General features: G+C 36.9%; 1 protein-coding gene across 6 annotated transcripts; it reads right to left on the bottom strand.

Moving 5' to 3' along the window:
• Positions 1 to 880: 880 nt before the first annotated feature.
• On the bottom strand, positions 881 to 20359 carry LOC106614520 (macoilin-2). Of its 6 annotated transcripts, none has more exons than XM_036369204.2 (11): positions 20235 to 20359; positions 11061 to 12140; positions 6065 to 6209; positions 5697 to 5823; positions 5422 to 5548; positions 4411 to 5354; positions 3490 to 3759; positions 3294 to 3425; positions 2448 to 3238; positions 2190 to 2382; positions 881 to 2112 (listed from the first exon to the last, which is right to left on the bottom strand). In XM_036369204.2, exons 2-11 carry the CDS (start codon positions 11138 to 11140, stop codon positions 1337 to 1339), a joined length of 3585 nt encoding a protein of 1194 aa, XP_036225097.2. In that variant the 5' UTR covers positions 11141 to 12140; positions 20235 to 20359; the 3' UTR covers positions 881 to 1336. The 6 variants fall into 6 exon arrangements, with proteins under 6 accessions (XP_036225097.2, XP_069965001.1, XP_069965003.1 ...); XM_070108900.1 differs by having other exon boundaries at positions 20203 to 20345; XM_070108902.1 differs by having other exon boundaries at positions 3493 to 3759; positions 20203 to 20345.
• Positions 20360 to 20760: the final 401 nt, after the last annotated feature.

The following is a 20760-nucleotide window of genomic DNA, read 5'->3' as shown; positions in this document are numbered from 1 at the left end:
TAAATGCGATTAGTGCTGTCAATTTGTATTTTTTTATGATGGATTTTGTAAGTTTCAAAATATCCCGTAAAATTTCAATTGACTTAATTAAATATATATGTATATATTTACATCAATGCACCTATTTTCTTATAATTATAGCCTGAACAGTTACTTCAGCTGATTACAGACCTGATAGTTGTGTTATTTTGAAGTTGTAAGGTATTTGAGTTGAATTCATTATTTTTAGTGTTTATGTTGGAGAAATAATATAAAAGGTTAGGGGTAGTCAGAATTTTCAAATATTTTTATTAGTCACTCCGAAATCTGATAAGAGATACCCACATTGAGACTAGTAGTAGCCACAAGGACGCAATTGTGTTATAGCTGAAATTGAATTTTAATGATGCTCTCTGCTTTAGTCATATCCCGGACACATACATGATTTCAATGTTTAAAGAACTGCGATGATAAAAAGAGTTATAGTATCTAATGTGGAAAATAGGTAGTGAATACACTCATTTCAGCGAGTCTTAAAAATATTTAAAATATATAAAGTTGTTAAAACTGAAATACCTATAGGAATTCATGTTGTTCAGAAGCGCGTTATGCCTTCAGACATAATTCTTGAAAATTTGTCCATGCTGGATAGCTGTCTGACAAGAGATCATTAAGGTTTAGCACTCTTCGCCAACCGCTCTTGTGGTTCCAATTTAAGCTATATGCTCGGAAAGGATCTCCACATCGATGTAGCTCTTTGTTTTGGTACGAATACAAAATTGTAAGAAAATGACAAAGAAAAAAATCTTATTTATCTTATCTTAAAAATAACAGAAAACAATACTATACGTCTAACATCAATATCCACGCTTAATCATAGGATGTAATTAAAGGCAGTAGGTTCTTGCTTTCATTTTTCTTTTTAATTTGTGTTCTCTTTGTTTTTTCTTGTTGTTGTTTATGTTTTTTCTTTTTCAATAAGATAATATCATGTTCATTTGCATTTTTATGTCCATGTTCATGTGGTTTTTCTTGTTTTTGTTGTAGATATTTGTTATCCTTTGCTTTGTTAATAGTTGCTTTTGTTTTGTATTTATCAATATTTCTCATCTGAGAGTTGCCGTTTGACTAGCAAGCTGATATTCACCGTTTCCTTCCTTTCAAGATCTTGCTTACTGCCAACACGAGCACAATACGCTGGATGTTTTCAAATATTTTGCAAATAGTTGTAGTTGTTGTTGCGGTTGTTTTAGTTGCAGTGTTTGTTGAGGATGTATCAATAACTTAAATAATAATCTCAATATCAAACGTTACGTCGCATCAGGTGGCCAACGACGCCCAAAGATGCAGAATGTTGTCAGGCATCACCGGCACCGCCCACTGGCACACCAACAACACCAACGCTGCCCGGTGCTCCCGACCCACCTTTGGGCGTGTATACAGACGCATTTGGGTCGAGGCTTGAACCGCTGTTAATGCTAGCGCCCGGCGAAGACGCCGATACAAACACCGGCGTGCCCACCGACACGGGCACTAGCTGTTGCTGCTGTTGTTGCTGTTGCTGATGTTGCTGATGCTGTTGATGTTGCTGATGTTGCTGATGCTGCTGATGTTGCTGCGGCTGGTGTTGTTGATGCTGTTGGAGCTGCTGATGCTGATGATGTTGCTGCTGCTGTTGATGCAGTTGTTGTTGCTGCTGCTGATGCTGTTGCTGTTGCTGATGAAGTTGCTGTTGATGATGCTGCTGTTGTTGATGCTGGTGTGGATGCTGCAATTGGTGTTGATGCTGGTGCTGATGTTGATGTTGCGCCGTTACGTAATTGGGCGGTGACTGCTGCCCACCATAATCGGCAACGGAATTCGGTGGACCAACGCGTGCTGATAAGGGATGTCCAGCCACTGCTGCTGCCGCTGCAGCCTGTTGGGCAGCTGCTGCCGCGCTTAGGCTGCTCAACATGGGTGAAGCTGGTCCGGGACCGGTCTGCAACGGTGGCGTATCATTCATGCGCAACATTGAACTACCACCAGCTGAGCCGCAGGCGGGCAAAAGTTGATCTGTCGGCATAACGCATAGTAATTGTGCAATTTTCGCCTTCAAATCAAGCACTTCATCCTCCTTGGCAATACGACGAGCTGTGAAATATTTCAAGAAACAGTATGCATATGAGTAGTGGGATAAGTTATTTCTGGTGTGCGTGTGGGTAACTCACTTTCCGATATCTCCAGTTGGCGCTTGGCGTCACCTAGAGCTGAGAATAAGTCCAGCTTAACTCTCGTCTCGGCTGAAAGATTCTTTTCGAGTGTACAGTTTTTGTCCTGCATCGCGGCCAACGCATTCATCAGCATCTCGGTGCCCGGTTGCGCCGAATCACGATTACGTACCTCAGCCTCGAACATGCGTAACTGTAAAGCATACATATTAAGAATTGTGCACAGCATACATTTAAGGCAACGAATTCACTACTCACTTCCTGCTCCCATTTGCGTCCATGTTGTTCCGCCAATTGTTTAGCTTCTTCAGTCGTTTTCAGTTCACGCCGCATCTGCTTGAGGTCTTCATCCATTTGCTGCTTACGCTGCTTACACTGCGCACTGCATTCTGGCCGTGCGGCTTTCTCTTCGGCAATTTTACGGGCTTTTTTCTCATTATTCAATTGTGCGTCCAACGATTGCTTTTGGCGGCGCTCCTCTGCCAAACGTCGCTCGATCGTCTGTAGTTGCAGCATATCTGCATGCCGCCCATTTGTTAGCTCCTGTATGCGTTTCTCCAGCTCGTCACACTCTTTCTGTTTGGCCTGCAAACAGGATTTCGTAGTCAAATTTGACTCGAGCTTCTGACGCAGTTCATTTTCGATTTGCTTCATGTGACTAAGCTCGGCGCGGTACTTTTTGACATCCGCCTCAAGTTTGAGACATGCTTCACAGACTTTTGAGACCATTTTCGTGGCTATTTGCGAGATGGCGGACGAAACCGAAGCCGATGTAACGGACGACGCTGACGATGATGATGCGGAACTGACCGACGAGGTGGATGAGGACACCGAGGAAGCGTCCGAATTGTTGCTATTGCTAGCGCTATTATGGTTTTGAGTGTTAGCGGCGGCATCTTTACCGTTGCCACCGCTATGGGTGGTGCTGTTCTGTTGCTGGTGATTGTGCGGGTGTGTGTTGGAGTTGTTCGCAATGCTGTTGATATTATGCGAAGTGTTTTGATGATTGTCCTTGGAAGCATTATCTTTGCGCGCACGATTACGACGCCCTGAAAAACAATTTAATTGAATATAAACGCTTGTCCATAAACATTCTCAACTAACCTTTAGTTCGCTCGACTGGCTCCACAGCAACTACATCATCGGCATCGAATTGCAAAACATTACCATTCGCCACCGGCGACGTTGCTCCGGAAGCACTTGGTGTATTCGATTTTTTCGACGTTCGATGCTCATCTGTGGTAGTAAAAAGAGAAGAGACATTAGTATAACTATTCAAGCTATCGAGTAGACAGCTCACCACTTTTCTCTTTCGTTTGTTGCTGTGGTGTTGTAAGCACATTACTGTTATTATTAGCTGACACCTCACAATCGCTCCGCTCTTTCATTGAGTTGCTGCCGCTGTTGTGGCTGCTGTCGACAGCATGAAAACTAATATTGTTGCTGTTCTTATTATGTTTGGAATCTGCATCAGCGCCACCACCACTTCCACCGCCGCCAACTTTGTTCCTATTCTCCTTATCCACGCCGCGACGGTGGCCTTTACCACCAATGTGACCATTGGATGTTGCTGCAATGGAAGGAAAGGGAATTTCAAATTTAAAAATGAGCTACTAAAACACTACAAATAAATAAAACAATAGAGATGAATGATTCACCAATAAATTGAAACAAAAATAAATAAATAAGTAAGTCTAATAAATATAAAAACCATATTAATAATTATTAATTTCCAAATAATTGAAAAAGAATTATTATATTTCTATAAAATAAACAATAAATAAAAAATTAACATAAATAAAACAAAAAAAAAATAAAAATAAAATAATACAAAAGTAATTATATTATATATTCTAACCCATGGATTATATTTTCAAGAATTCGGCGTTAACAACTCTGGTTTTTTTCAAAAACTTTTTTTAATACCGAAATATCTCAAATTAATTTTTAAGAGCCTATTAATTGTCTTAGCGAATAAAATAAATATAAATGCAAAAAATTTTTTAGAACCAAGAATATGATGTGCAATTGTGCTGAATATGTATATATTGCAAATAATAACAAGCCAAAACAAAACTACAGCGAAGCCTCATAATTGTTATAAATTAAAGATAACATATTCATAAAAGCATATTTGAAAAAGTGATAATGTATGTACGTATGTATGTGTATATGTACAACGGTGTGAAAGTAATATAGTAGATATATATAGTTTCATTACCACCACTACCACCACCACCACCAAAGGCGGAATTAGAACCAGAGCTATTGCTGTTAGTAGTTATAGACGCTGTTGATGTGGTTGTAGTTGTTGCAGCTATGGAAGCACCGCCACTGCTGATCTGTAAGTAATTTTTATCGTCAGCAAGCGTTGCGGTCGCACCACCAATGCCAGTTGAGCCGCCCGATGCGGACGCTGTTGCTACATTTGTCAATAAACTGCTAATATTATAATTTCCACCACTAGTACCATTACCGCCACCACCTACAACACCGCTATGCGCATTACTGTGGTTGTTGTGATGATCGTGCAACGTTGATGACGGCGGCGATGCGCCTGACGTCGTTTGATTGTGATTACTATGCTGATGATTTTGCTGCGGCGACTGCTGCTGCTGTTGATGGTAATGATTTTGTTGTTGCTGTTGTTGCTGATGATGATGCTGATGATTTTGTGCTTGTAAACTACTCATACTACTACACGTTGCTGCTGCTGCCGCCGCCGCTGCTGCTGTTGCGGCCGCTGTCGCAGCTGCTGCTGCTGATGCCAGCAGGCCATTTGCCGTGGCGAGCGCACTGCACGCAGCCGATGTTGTCACACTGGTAATGGCCGAACTATTCGATGCATTAAATGCGCTAATTGCCGCCGTCACCGCTGACGTATGGGAAGATGTTGTTTGTGAGTTTTGTGCATTACTTTGCGCTGCAAATATAGTGCTCGCACTGGGGCCAGCGGTTACCGCCGCCACTGTGCTGACACCAGCTACAGCGGGCAGCTGTGTCATCGCTGGATCGTCTGTTGTTTCCTCTGGTGGCAGGGCTTGTTGCAATAGCTGCATATAAAACTCATTCTCTTTCGCAACTTCACGTTGCCTGCGCTGTCGTATGCGATAGCCAATGTAACTTTTGAAGCCGAAACCCATCGTCACCACTGGATAGCCAATGCTGCAAAGCAATTTGAATCGATTAGAGGAAGTAACATGGACTTGGTGTTGTGTAAAAAAGTACATACCAATGCGCAGCGAAGGGTCGACACAAATCCAAATGTGGCATATGTCGCGTATCCTTCCATCTGATGCCTGCTTCCAAGTAGACAAACAGCATCCAAAGTATTATTGTAGGCAGGCATATGCCTTTGTCTGTTTGTTGAGAGGTTGAAAGTAATGGTGAGCGATGTGGTGAAGTAAATACAAAATTAAAAGAATATTACATTTTTCGCGCTTCAATATTTAAAAATAATATAATATTTTGTAGCACACATTTTGTTGTTGCTGTTGTTGTTATTACCTGTATGCCATACATATTGCACCCAGACGTAAGTGCTTGCTGCGAATAGCAACCAGTGCACTGGTATAAAAAATAAACACACTAAATCGGATGTTATTGCAATGCATACAAATAACACAGAAAATGCCTGAAAAAAGAAAAAAAATTAATTTCAATATTGAATAAATATTAATATTAAGATTTATGGTTAGCAAAGATAAGAAATTGTTACAAATCTTTCTATTCGTTTGGGAACTTGAATAAATTTGCGATGCTAAATACCAAATACAAAACTGTAATTTTACAAGCAAATCTATTTAAGTACCCAAAAGCTTTCGTAGCAATGTCCTACACTTATTATTAGTATCAAGTCTCGTAGTTGAGCTTACCAATCCTTTAAATTTAAATGAATCATGCACCGATCGTAAAAGTAGCCAAAAAGGCCATAAAAATTCAAAACGAAACATAAACATAAAATCGGCGGTTATCACAATGGCCCAAAGTATCAGGAATTTCAAGTACAGGACAGTTGTGCTGTAAGTAGAAAAAAATTAGATTAGTAAACACTTAAGTAATTTTTAAACAAACAAAATATGTTTTATAAAAAAAATACTTTAAAAAAATTATTTATTATACTAAAAATTACAATTGTATATTATGACGTACACCTATGTATGTACATAATTTCACACCAAAGAAATTGTTCGCGAATAGTTTTCTTTGACCCAATCAAAATTCGAAACCGTTACGACTTAAAATACTGGATTAGCTTAGGGGTAGACTAAATAGAGTATACATTGTTGTTTTAAAACGTATTGCTGGAACGCAGAAACTGTTTACCGATACGGAAAGTTACAAAAACAGTGGTTCCTTTAACGGAAATTTTTTCTAACAAATAACAAACAAATTATATAAAAAGAAATAAAACAAATAAGGAAGTTCTATGTTCGGGTGTAACCGAACATTTCATACTCTCGCAACTTGCAAGGGACAAAGCCCGAGAAATTACTTCAGGTGTTGGCAAAATTTTATATTAAAGGAAGTATTGATCCGATTCAATCAAACCAAACACAAAGACATACTATTGTCGAGAGTTTCATTTAATAATTTTATTATATGAGTTTCAAATATATATCTTACACATTGACCGATATTTTCGGTAAAAAGTCATATAAAGGCATTGGGGTCAATATTTTCAGTTCCTAGGGGCTTGCACAATTTTGGTTCGGTTTAAACAATTTTTGGCCACAAGGTGGCATACTTTTAACGCATTATTCACGTATAGTTTTACCCAGATACAATCATTGTTGCTTGAATTGCATAGTGAAAAGTGAAAGCATTAAATGGAATTTAAAATGGTATTATATGGGAAATAGGAGTGATTGTAGTCCGATTTCGCACTATAACATAGATATATGAGAAAAATGTTATGTAACGGTTAAGCAGATCCCAATATATGGGGTTTCACCTAAAAGTGGGCGGTACCCAGCGCACTGTCTAATTTGGAACGCGGTTCCTATAAAGCCATCTCATACCATCCCAGAGATAAAATTTAATGTCTCTGGCGTGTTTAGTGCTTGATTTATCACGCTTTTAGTAACTTTTAACAGTGCCGTTATATGGGGAGTGGGCGGAGTTGTCACCCGATTTCAGCCATTTTCACACTGTCGATAAAGGTGCCAAAAATATTTGTTTTCAGTGAATTTTTTTATTATCTCATTTTGCAAGCCTCACTAACTTTAAATGATTTAGTCTACAACTGATTGAATTTTGTTTTTAGTTAATTATATTTCTGATAAATGACATGTCTCTTACTTATTTTTAAACATTTTTTTAAGCATAATCCATGCCAAATTTCGTGAAGATCTATTGTTAAATAAAAATTCCATACAAGGACAGAATTTCGATCGTAGTTCAATATCGCCGATTCCGACAAAAAGGGCATATGCAAAATTTGAGATCGATATCTCAAAAACTGTGGGACTAATACGCGTATACACATAGAGATAGACAGAAGGACATGGCTGAATCGACTCAGCTCGTCTTGCTGATCATTTATATATGATATACTTATGTACATTTTATAGGGTCTCCGACGTTTCCTTTTGGGTTTTACACACTTCGCGGCAAACTTAGTATACCCTGTTCAGGGTATAAAAATACATTGTATTAAAAGTATGCCAAATATTCGTATTTTAATTTGACCTCAAATATTATTTTATTAAGAAAAAAAGTTTTATTTTCTAAACAAAACATGATTATAGTTGTTATATAACAATAATACAAATGATTGAAAAAACTGCTTTCCATCATATTGAATTAACAATTAAGGTGTCGCATAATCACAGCATATCACAAACCGCAATCCAATTTTGCTTAAGTGTCAAATATTAAAAAAAAAAAAACAAATACACACGCTGGCCAAACCAATAAGAATAGACGTGCTGGTGTGTATGTGTATGCGTATTGTTTGACAGAAAGAGGGGCCAATATGTACTATCAAATACCGCTTTAAATGTGACCAACTGTCACAAAAGCAAACAAATGTAAATGGATTTGTTTGCTATACTACGGCACCTACCAGCTAGAGCTAATAGCTCAAACAGTCACCGACATTCCTCCCTTCCGTACTTACCGCCCGTATCAAATCAAATGTGTTGTTGTAACGGTAGAATTCTGCCGAGTTGACAGTCCTTGGCCGGATAAAATCCGGGTCCGTTCCGGTTACGTAGACCCGACTTTCGTGGGAACGGGAAAATCAAATTTGTGAAAAGTTATGCCCGTAGTTGCAACACAGAAATCAGTTGTTCTCTTTTGTTTTTATTTCACCAATGTTGCCATTGTTCAATTTGTATACATGATTTTGCCCACATTTAGCTTTGTAGTTATAATATTTCATAATGTAAAAGCTCAAACTAAAATCCAACTATTAAAAATAGTCTACCTATTTATAAATAAATGTATTCGACTGCGAGTTATTTTAAGAATATTTCAATTATATTCAAGTTTATTTTTTAATTATTATACAAAATATGGAGACTGGCAAGCCTGTCAGAACTGCAGAAGCGATGGTGAGTGTTCATTTACATTGCGCTCTCTTAGATAGGTCGTATCAGCTGATTCGGTCCACGATTTTGCGTCGGTGACTGTTTGAACTATAAGTACATACATACCTATATCAAGACACCGACACACACATAGGTACATCATATGTATGTATGTATATGGCTATCAGTCGACTGGAGGCGCGATCATTGGATTGCGCTGCGCTAAATCAATCAAATTCAATTAAGCGCTCCTCGCCAAGACGACATGGCATACAAACACATGCACGAAGAGCACATTTGATTTGTTTGTTTGCAACCCGCAAGTACACACAAATAACCGATTCATATAACTAAAAAAAATTGCGTACACAATAAAATTAAAAAAAAAATAAAAACAAAAACAAAAACGAGTGTCAATAAGAAGACAAAGCGTCAACACTTTATGTTAGTTTGGTTAAGTGTTTGCCTTTCTGTGTACATATAATATTTGTTTATGTCGCCAGCATGCAGCTGAAGATATGTATTTCAAACACTTTTTGAGGCTCCAAATTATGTACATACATACAATATGAGTGTGTACATTATGTTTAAGAGTCAAAATGAGGCTGCGTATGACCGCTACATGAATCACGCGATAATTTTTTTCGTTTTTTTTTTTGTTGTCGTATCATTTAGTATAAACCAGTAGCTAAAAGTTGTGATATTTTGGAAAGTATTTTTTGTTATTATAGCTTTTAAACCCATGGTTCGGTTTCTTGTTACAACTTTGAACTTTCTTAATTTATAAAACAGGCTGAAAAGTATCTAAGATGTGGCTGGAATTGAATTCACAATTAAACCCAAACTCCAAAAGCTGGTTAATAAATGGAGGAGGAATATTGGTTCGTAAGATATAACATTTTGTTGAGAGTTAGGGCTCGGATGTCACTGAACATTTTATAATCTCGCAATTTGCATGGATGAAAGCCAGGGAAATACTTTCAGATGGTGGCTAAACATTGGTATCTTATTAACTTATACATATACTTATACGAGTATATAACGTTATATAGAGAGTTAGTGGGGTTATCATCCGATTTTACATATTTTCAAACCGTCGGCGGAATTGTCCAAAGCATCTGACCTGAGCAAATTTGGTTGATATGCCTCTAATGTTTTGTGAGAAATGTACATAAAATCTATTAGGGTACCATGCCCACTTCTTAAACACTTTCAAACCAGAGATGCCCCTGCATAATGCGATTCGTTGCAGCAAATTAGATAGATGGATAGAAAGAAATTGAGGCTTGCACCGCGACCTAACGTCTATTGTGTCCTACTCTCTGTCACAACGAATCACATAGGTTCAGCACACTAATAAATTCCAGTATTCCGCTGGGCGCTATTGAGGCGATGGGTTCCTTATTCGGATATACAGAGCCATGCGCTTTGTTCCTGCGTCTACAAACTGCTTTGCAGTATAGAACCAAAAATTATAGTTTTGTACCTTAAAGGCGTCTTCCTTCCCGTGTGAAGGTTTGAAAAAGTCGATTTTTGTTTTGCATAGAAAGTATCTTTAGAGCGCGTGGCCTACACGCCTGAATTATCAAAGGTGTTTTTCTCGAAACTACATTTTTTAAACTAGCGTCCACGATTTCTTAAAAACGGTTCCATCGATAGCTTTAAAATTTTTATGGTAAACTCATATATTCTATACCTATTGCGATTATTTTTAGGTGATACATACAATCGTTGGGTAAACAAAACTATTATACTGTTGCGAGATAAATCCACTTAACTCTACCTCATCCTCAGTGATCTTGATAGCTGAGCGCATTTATTGTTTAGATCTATCATTCGTAGTACTAACATCTAACGGTAGATCCAAAAACAGTTGTTTCGTGAAAGTTGCCCCAGAGACGGGATTTGTGTTTGGCACGATTGGGTCTCAATTAGTGGGGATTCGCCCTGCTATAATATACTAAATGACTCGCCTCTTGCCAGATATGAATAAGGTAAGTAGGTAGGTAGGAAGAGTGCCTGACTGACGACGCACCTAGGTCTTTAGAAGTCCCATTGTATATCCACCCATGTCAATAATGTGTTGTGTTTATTTATTAAATCGATGATTCGATGGTCAGGATTGCTTGACGTTGTTGTATTTAAGGAAGGCACTCTAGAAGTTAATGAAGGTGGCATAAAATTTGTTGCCAGCATAACTAAGCAATATTGTTATTTTAGGAGCAACACTATTTCAGAAATATCAACAACACAAAAGCAACAACATAAAGTTCTAAAATTTGCGAATAATTGTAAAAAGTATTTTTATAAAACAATAACTATATAAAATCGGACTCACCTGCTGTACACACTCTCTGTAATTTTATTACGTTTTATTGGTCGTCGTAGTTTGCCGCAGTCGGCATTGCGTCGCTTCATCTTGTGTCTTAGCCGTAAGAATTAAAATATATAAACTTCCACTGCTATTATATTTTCAATGCGATTTTTTACCAAAAATTTCAATATTTTATTTGCGTTAAGATGCTTCATGCGCGAATTATGGCTGCAACAGCATCACCACACGTTACACACGTACGCACATTAATAACAACAAATGCACAATTTTAACCTCAGTGTTTGCCAAAGAAGAGGTACTGCTTGGCTGTATTGCGCTGGATATTTATGGTCGATTTGACTGCCACTCTTTTTCTTGATGCTGCACTGGCTATTAATGCGTGCAATGACGCGCGCCAAAAAATCACTGTCTATTTCTTTGCAACAACACCGATTACTGGTTGTGCTTTTACTTTGCACTGCTTTAATTTTAGTTGTTATTGTTTTCAAAATTTCACACAAAACTAAATAAGCACAAAAACAAATTGGTCGTTTTGCGTTTTTAGCGAATTCTATACGTTGTCGTGTTTAAGCTTGCTGTTGTTGTTGTCGTCGTCGTCGTCTATTTATAAATCCGTTTACAAATATGTTGCTCGTAAAGTTGCTACACTGCGCCTATGACCGCTGATAAAACGTCATTTCTCAGCAACGACGACTGCTGCTACTGCGGTTGACTGACTGACGCTGCTGCCAGTGCGTTGCGCGAAATTCCAATGCAACTGACAAGTGTCAGAGTTGTGCTCTTCACCTTCTGTGACCAAAAAACTAGCAGCTACTTATGAACGCACGGTCTAGTAGTATTTGGCGATCGGCGGTTTGCAGTCTGGCTGCCTCTATTCTCTGTACACCCTGCACGACGCACTCCTTATCCTTTCTCTAGCTAGTCTAACACGGTTTTTCGTTTTTACTTTCTGTCGTTTTAGTTGTTGTTTTTCTCTCATTCACTTTTTCTATTTATATTTGAAACTCTCCTGCACTTTGTTGCGATGTTCACTTAGAACTCGTCGTCTCCTCGATAAAAATTCGATTTGGTTGTTAGTTTTCACTGCAAAATTGGAAAAAATCAATTCATTTAGTTCTATTTTGGTTTAGGATAAAATGTTGCTCGGTTGAATGTCAAGCTACTAGAAATTTGCTAAACACAAACAAATTAATGGAATTTTTCTAAAATAGGGTGTATAAAAATTGAGAATAAAAAGTTTTGTAAAAATAACAAATTCGAAAATGTAAAGAATGGTTGGATTGCCATACACTATAACTAAATACAATGCGTATATAAATCGAGTTACGAATTTTAGTTGAGCAAATATGTAAATTGATGATTCAGCTGATGAAAAGTGTATGATGGACTATCGATGATTGTCGGATGTTATCTGCTGGTTTATTTTATATCGGGAGAAAAAAAGTTCCCAACTTATTTCGATGAATGCTACCGAGTTGCCGGATATAAATCCGTGTCGCATTCGTTTACGTAAACCCGAGTGATGTAGGAAGTAATGGTACCACTTCATTGCATTCATTGTTTCATTGCAAATATTTCGCCAACCAATTTTTTCTGTGTCAACGGAGTTTTCTTAATTTTCTTTTACTTAGAGGTAAGATTGTAAAAATATTTAATTCGAGTTGGGCAACTCCTCTTGTTTGAAAATAAATATGTATTTAGTTATAATAAATAATAAAAAAAAAAAGATTTTGTATTATTAAATATTACATTTGTGGTTTTTATTTTAATTTAAGTATTGCGCTGACCTTAGCGGCATACCGAGCCCATATACACGCCCACAGTTGACTTTGTAATGATAAGCAATATAATCAAATATAAATATACACATTCGTGTGATGGCATTTCTTCCAAATAAGCGACTCAATGATGACTGATCAAAAACTTTTCCAGTAACTACATCTTCACACATATGATATGTACGCGTACTGGGAGGGAACTTAAACGGCTGAAAATCTGTTTTTGCAACAACGAGCATAGAAGGCGTACATACATGTAAATACACACACACACCTCCACAACTTACTAAACACACATCAGATAACGTTACAAACTAACGCTAAATACTGAGCAATCCAAGTTTTCCGCTGATGGCAGCTTTTCATCACTCCTAATTGACTTAGCGCTCGTGAAAAGTGAAAAACTAGAAGGGTAGAATGAGAAAAAATTTGGGCAACGGGGAACGACGCAACAAAAATCATTCTTATTAAAAAGCGGAAAATTATAAAAATCGGAAAAGCAATAACAACAACTTAGGAAATATATGTATCTACAAACGTGAAATGCAATAATAGGTAATATATTGGCATAAATAGAAATAAACATTCAAATTTTCATTAATTTTTTTGTAAATTTTACGTTGACCGAGTACTACATATAATACATATGTATATACATACATAGTACATGTGCTTATGCGCTTGGCTTTTGTTTTTACGTATTGCTTTCATTTTTGACATTGCTTCTTATTCTGCCACCCGCTAACTAACGAACAGACACGCTAAACCATTAGCTACTATAGCTCTTACCCTCAGCCTTGACGGTTCTCATTTACTTTTGTTTTTATATTCTAGCAACATGTTGCTACAGAGTATTATAGCTTTGTTTACCTAAGGGTTGTTCGTAACACTAATCGAGATAGATATGGGGTTATATACAGATGCATATATAAACCACCAGAATGGCGAGACGAGATAAATTCTAGTTGACTCTCTGTTCGCCCGTTTGTCCATGCAGCATTAACTTGACTAAAAGATGCTGAGGAAAATTGGTACACATGCTCCTTAGCAACCAAAATAATTAGTTATTGCATATAGGCGATATCGGACTATTGCCATGCCTACAAAATGCCGTTAATCGAAAACTTAGAATGTGCCATAACTCAGTTTCATAATAAGATACAAAACTGTATTATAAAAAAAAACAAAAACAAAGAAAAAATGTGGAAAACGGTTGGCCTCAAGGGCCATCCCTGCAACTTCCCACTAATTTCATACGTTAACGTTCAAATTTCGCTTTTTTCACTGCTTTTGAGCTCTTCGAGCTCAAAAGTTTAATGGGAGTTTAATATAACACTATTTCCCAAATTTCTCAAAGACTAATCAATTTTGGTGATTTCTTTCGTTAACGATTCCTCGCAAGTAAATCAACCGATAGTTTGCGGCAAACGATGTGTTTCTTCAAGGTTTAGAACTGATTTGTTTTTGGTGTCGATCGGTCAAGTCGTTTGGAAAAAATTCGAATTGGTCCGATTGGGTCCAAACTTACACGAAATTCAAGTGCAATGAAACCCTTTGGAATGCCGTTTAGTTTATTCAAATCGGTTGAGCCGTTTAAAAGTTATAAGAGGTTTACATACATCCACACACACACATATACATCCACACATACATACAGACATACGGACATCATCCTAGAAATGTTCGGGGGAAGCGACCCTCAGAACGTCGAGATCTGTTGAGAACTCGATTTTTGCAAAATGGGGTGAAACCAATAACTTCCCGATTTTTAGAAAATTTTCAATTTTCTTAGCGGGAAGTTAAAAAACACCTCCAATAGCTTTAATGTGCATATCTCAACCTTTTTTAAGCCAAACTTACTGAGAAGAAATCTTTCTAGCACTTCTTCAAACACTGGAAATAGATGAAATCACTCGCCAATATTAAATTCCATCTGATATTAAACCGAATATTTTGCTCTAAAAGTTTTAATGAAATTAAGTAGATTTCTTAAAAATATGTGGTTTAGTGTTGAATATGAATTGAATTGGTCTAGTCCTTGGCCTAAACCTTATATCCCCAAAATAATGACTTTCGATTAGTTGGTTGACTTATACATATATACCTTTAATTGAGTTTATGTCACTATATGTCATTTGCGCTAATTACCATATGTTGATTTTAAAATAAATATTTCCAACATGAAGCAAAATGTAGTAGTGATTAGATGAGTGAACAGATGAGCCTGACTTATAAGTTTATAATACACTAAATTGGATTATAATCTATTATTTTTGTTCGTATAATGAATGTTGAATTCTTACGCAATTTTTTTATAACGTTTTGCTAACACCTGGAAGTAGACCGGCTTAGATTCTTTCAAATTGCGAAAGTATAAAATGTTCGGTTATAGCAGAACTTACGCCTTCCTTACTTGTTATTTTTTGTTTTGGCATAACCAATCCCAAAATGTTTCGAATTGAGTAATTATTATGCAAAGTGAGGCGTGCGCGCTCAAACACAATTTTACAATAAAAACCAAAAATTCGTACACGAATTGTAACAGAGGCACAACGACACCTGTGTATATAAGTACTTTGGCACCACTTTGTGTGCATGCTAATAGTTGTTGGGTGAAAAAGAGTATGACTATGCTGAGTGCTGGGAGGTGGTTGCATCTGCCTGATTAGGGCGAAAGTAGAATTCACAGACATTGAATTAAATTTCAATCACCACGTTGATAAGCGCGCTTATAAAAAAACATACGAAGACGATAGACCGACCTTAGATGAATGAACGAAGCGAGAGATACGCACACTTAATTATGTATATTAAGAACAGTAACAAGTGGCTGTAAGAACATCATAGAACCATCTTCAATCGAATAGTCTGTCATCAAACGGAAATTGGTAAATTCGGAATACGGAAATGAAAATGAGGGTGCAACATTGAATTTAGCAGAGCAAGATGCTTAAGATACTGGTGCTAAGTCACAGAGCACCTACTAGAAAATCTTTAAAGCTTAACCAATGCACTTTGCTTCTCCTTGGAACTTAACACAATTCGGCCAATCAAAAGTCACACCCTTGAGACACATTCAATCACACAACGCTACTAGAAGACATGGAACAATATAACCTCTTCCAAGGCTGAACATCTGAGGGATCATCTTGTTTTGTTGTTTTTGTTTGCAGATTTTCAAACTTTATCTCTATCAAAAGAGTTTTTAAATTTTTTAAATTATTTCCGAAGTTTTAGCCGTTTTAGTGTCGTAGCAACTGGATCAGTTAGTTGCAGCGGCAGAACTCTACCGAGTTGACAGTCCTTGGCCGGATAAAATCCGGGTCCGTTCCGGTTACGTAGACCCGACCGTCGTGGGACGCGTTTTTCTCGAAACTACTATATTTGTGGTGGTCGACATGATATCTCAAGTACTACTATATTTGAGGTGGTCGACATGATATCTCAAGTACTACTTAACCCACTCTTTTGAAGTTTGATAAAAATCTGACTTATACACATCTTTATCGCGCCTGTCTTGGATTTTGGAAAATTTTAATTTTAAATATTTTTAAAAACTTTGAATTTTTTTATTCAAGTCGACGCCATTTTGTGAATTTTTGCAAAGTTGAATCCGATAGTGACATCTTTACTTATCAAGAATTTTTTCAATTTGTTTTAAATCACTACAAAGGTCGGAATCATGTCAACAAGGAAGAATCGTTTTTATTTGGCAACCCCCACTCCACGATTTTATAGTTAATTATTTTATATTCTTTAAATGTCAATAAAAATCATTAAAAAAAATTGATAGTTAACATGTTTTTAATTAGTTTTATCTTAGTGTGAAAATGCCTAAAATTTAGGCGTCTAGACCAGAATACCCCCTTAAGAAAAATTAAGCAGGGTGCTTTGCAGAGAGGTTTCGTTCCTCAACACTGTTTATTTACATCTCGAAACTCCCCCAAACCACCAGGAGGAATTACCACCACCTGATACGCTGATGATTGCATGATATTGGGCAATGATGTCATCGATTGTGTTCGAAAGTAAACACCTTTCTCCATGACCTTTCTCGCTTCGGCACTGCAAACACTCTCCCCTATCAAATCCACAGGGACCATATTTACGAACTGCACGACGAAGAACAGGCAGAAGCACAATATTTCAGTTGATGTCATTAAAAATCCGGCTGTAAACAACGGCCTGTTCTCTTCTACCTCGCATACCATCGCAATGATTCCAATACAGTTTCGCAACAAAATCCTCAAGTGCTAGCCGGCAACACCCGGGGAAAGGACAAAGATACGTTGTTGGAAACTCATCAAGCGTGAATGCATAACACACAGAAGCTAGAGAGTGTCAGAACCCTGCACTCCTTAGAATAACACGATGCCTATTGATGTTTCTCATCGAACACCTATCCAGTTAGATTCGTATGCTTCCAATCAAGGAACACAACGAACTCCTCAGTTTTAAACAGACAAATTTAACCTTTTTCGATTTATAAATGCTAGTATTCTACGGATTAGATTGATTCGTGTGAAAATTCCAACACAGAAATATTGTATTATAAAAGGAAAAATAACAAAATCAGAACACTCTCACTAAGCAACAGTTAAGTGGAAAAAGAATAAACATGTTGCAATAGTAAGCTTAGCTTAACTTCAACTGATTACTTCCAACACAGACAGCTGGTATTAGCGCAGGCTAACACAACTCACTCTTATTCCCGCGATGTTTTGAAGAACACCTCAGCAATCAACTGCAATTAACTTATACAAATATAACAACAACATAGGCGAATAAGGACACGCAACAATGATGTTTACGACGATAGTAAGGATGTTAAGTGACGAAGAAGGAAACAAAAGCTACTCAATAATGAACGACACGAGCGCTAACAGGCAGACGGCCGTACAAACAAGTAGATAAGGAGAGAAATCATTCAGACATAAGTAGTCAAAGCTGTTGGTTATGCGATAGAGCATGGAAGCTAGTAGTAAGAACAAACAAAAGCAGAGCGATGATGACTGAAGAAGAAACATTGAAACAATGCGTAACATTCCGCGAGTGAGAGTAGGAAACTTATTCAGAGTGTGTTTTGTGCAAGTCTCATCTGGAATTTCGTTCTCCATTGAAATGATGGCGTTGGCGCTGCTGCTGCTGGTGATTATAATGTTGTTTGTTTAGTTAGATGTGTTCCAAAAACAACCCTACTGATGTGCCATACATTATGATGTTTCTCTGCTGACGTTGCGGCACTGTTCACTTGGTTTCGCTCGAAAAACGGAAACGGAAATAATAGTAAGCTGGGAAAGAAAAAAAAGATGCGCACAAAACATAGAAGGGGAAAGCTGTGGACCAAAATAGATGTGAAGCAGTTGTTGCTGTTTAACCAGCAACCAAACGGGAAGCGAACGGTGTACAATATACTAAAGAATGAACAGAAGATAAAGTAAAATGGGAAAAATTATTGATACTAGTATTTTGATAGCAGACGAGTTTTGAGGGTTGAAATGTGTCGAAATAGTTTGAAGTGGTTGGTTGGTAGACAGAATGATTTATGTATGAAAGACATAAGGCAGTAAAACAAGTGTTGCGTGATCTGACAATTAGGAGCGAAAATATTATTGATAACGGATTTTTTACTATATAATTTAATTGTAAAACTTTTTGTATCTATTTTAATTTCCCTTAAGATATCATGTAGCAAGGATAAACTTTACATAGTACGATATATCTATATACGAAATTTAAAAAAAGCCTACTGAAATCAGTTTCATTTACACAAACGTAGCACTTTTAAAAAAGTAGATTTTCTCAAGCTAGCCAACATTTTTTTATTGTAAACTGTATACATCGGTTCACTTTTCTCACAGAAGAATGTATGTATGAACATGCATATATGTATATTTTACAATCCGGGTGAAGATTAACTTGGACTGCAAAATGTGTTTTTATAATAAACAATCTTTATGTTAACGTTAAATTTCCACAAAATGCTTTTGGAACACAACACAATAGTAATAAATGCTACATACGAGTATATTGAAATATACTTAGTGATTTCAGAACTATATTTCATTTTTAGATTTTTCGTATTTGTGGTACGCGAACACGCATTTCACTCTAAACTCGTTAAATATGCAAATAATCCACAAACAGGCGATAACTTGTGACCGCATTGGTGTTTGTAGTGGCAAAGGGCTGTTGCTGATATGCCGCCATCAGCAATGAAACCACAAGCATTTGTGTATATATGTAAAAGAGAAGCATATGTAATATGTTTCACCACGGTTTAGCATCAAAACGACACTAAATTACCAAATATGTGACGATTTGCTAATATTTATGTGAATAATGCTTCAGTAATTTTTAAAAACTTCGATACATTTTACACACTAAAAATATATATACATATATTGAATCATATAAAGCTAGATTCACAGTTTTATGCTTGTAAATATCCGAAAACTTGCTGAACATTATGTCAAACGGCCCGGCTGCAACAACTAAAGCAACAACTAAACAAAATGCAATGATGAAGGCAACTGCTATTGGATTTTGCAGCATCCACTCTATCAAATGTGTGTATGTGCTTATTGGACCCCATACCTGTTACCACCTCCCCTTTATATCTTTCCAAACACAACAAATGTTTGCTTTCTCTCTCATTCGGTCTAGTAGACTAAGAGAGAGTGCCTACGAAGTTAACGTTAACATTATAAAAAAAAACAGCGCACGAAGGCAGCGCAGGATGCCATCGCCGTCGCAGCAGCAGCAGATTTTTTACCGTTGCTCATACGACAGCAGTGACGCTGACATATACGTAGTTGCTGAGCGCGATGTTCACGGCTCGCTACTGATCACAGCGGGGGAACTGCACTGCAACAAAATAAGTAGCAAAAACACCAACTTGCGAAATATTACAATCTGATTAGTGTGCAAAATTCGCTCATAATTTGAATAAACTCTTTCACTTTATTAAATGCACTCAATCACTGATACTGGCATTATATATGTAGTTTACTCGGCCGCTGCGACGTTCTTTGCCAAGTTGGCTCAAGTGTCATATACGCTATTAAAATGCAACTAGCTTTTGCGATAAAAGCGACCAATCACTTATTTTGCACAACAAGAATTTTGCAAACACTGCACATGAATACAGCAAACAAAAATTTACAGAGAACTAACTTCTAATATGCAAACGACGACAACCGCAGCGACGTTGGCGTCGTTGTCGAACTAGCAAGGAAACAACAAGAGTAGCTGCAATGAAAAATTTTTTCTTATGCGCTTAAAGGTTGCAAATGGCATTGTTCTTTTTTGTATAATTTGCACTGCACTTATGCTATTGTCGAAGGGAACTTTTCTGTGATAATTACACTGATTTTCTTCACTTTGGTGCTGTTTTTACCGCAGTAAAGTAATTTTTTCGAATTTTTCACTCCTTGCTGCCGTTTTTTCGATTCGTCGCGACTCGTCGTAGGATGATTTATGTCGCTGCCAGATGTTGCCAATAGTAAATAGCCACAATCTAATTGGATAGGGATTTAAAGAAACCTCAACAGAATTATTGTTAAAGAGATAACAAATAATATCATAAATTAAAAGAAAATTAATTTTAATTTGCTAAACACTTTGTGTTGTTACTCAAGTTCCAACTTTAAGATTATTATGATAAAAATTGCAAGTGTAAGAAATAAATAAAATAGACTACATTGAATTCGGAAGGGTTGCAATTTATGCGCAACAGTCTTGCATTATATATACGTGGGTTAATAATACACGGTCATTCTGTTTCAAAGCCATTTGCTAGTTATGTATTCGTTTTATAAAATATTCAGAAAATTCTATAAACTATGTACAGTATTTAAACTTAACAAAATTATAATATAAACTTAAAAAAATGTGATAATTAACTTTGCAAAGAAATGTTTGTA

The sequence above is a fragment of the Bactrocera oleae genome, chromosome 4 (genome assembly GCF_042242935.1).
Source record: "Bactrocera oleae isolate idBacOlea1 chromosome 4, idBacOlea1, whole genome shotgun sequence".
Taxonomy (NCBI): domain Eukaryota; kingdom Metazoa; phylum Arthropoda; class Insecta; order Diptera; family Tephritidae; genus Bactrocera; species Bactrocera oleae.
This window is presented reverse-complemented; position numbering and strand designations above follow the sequence as displayed.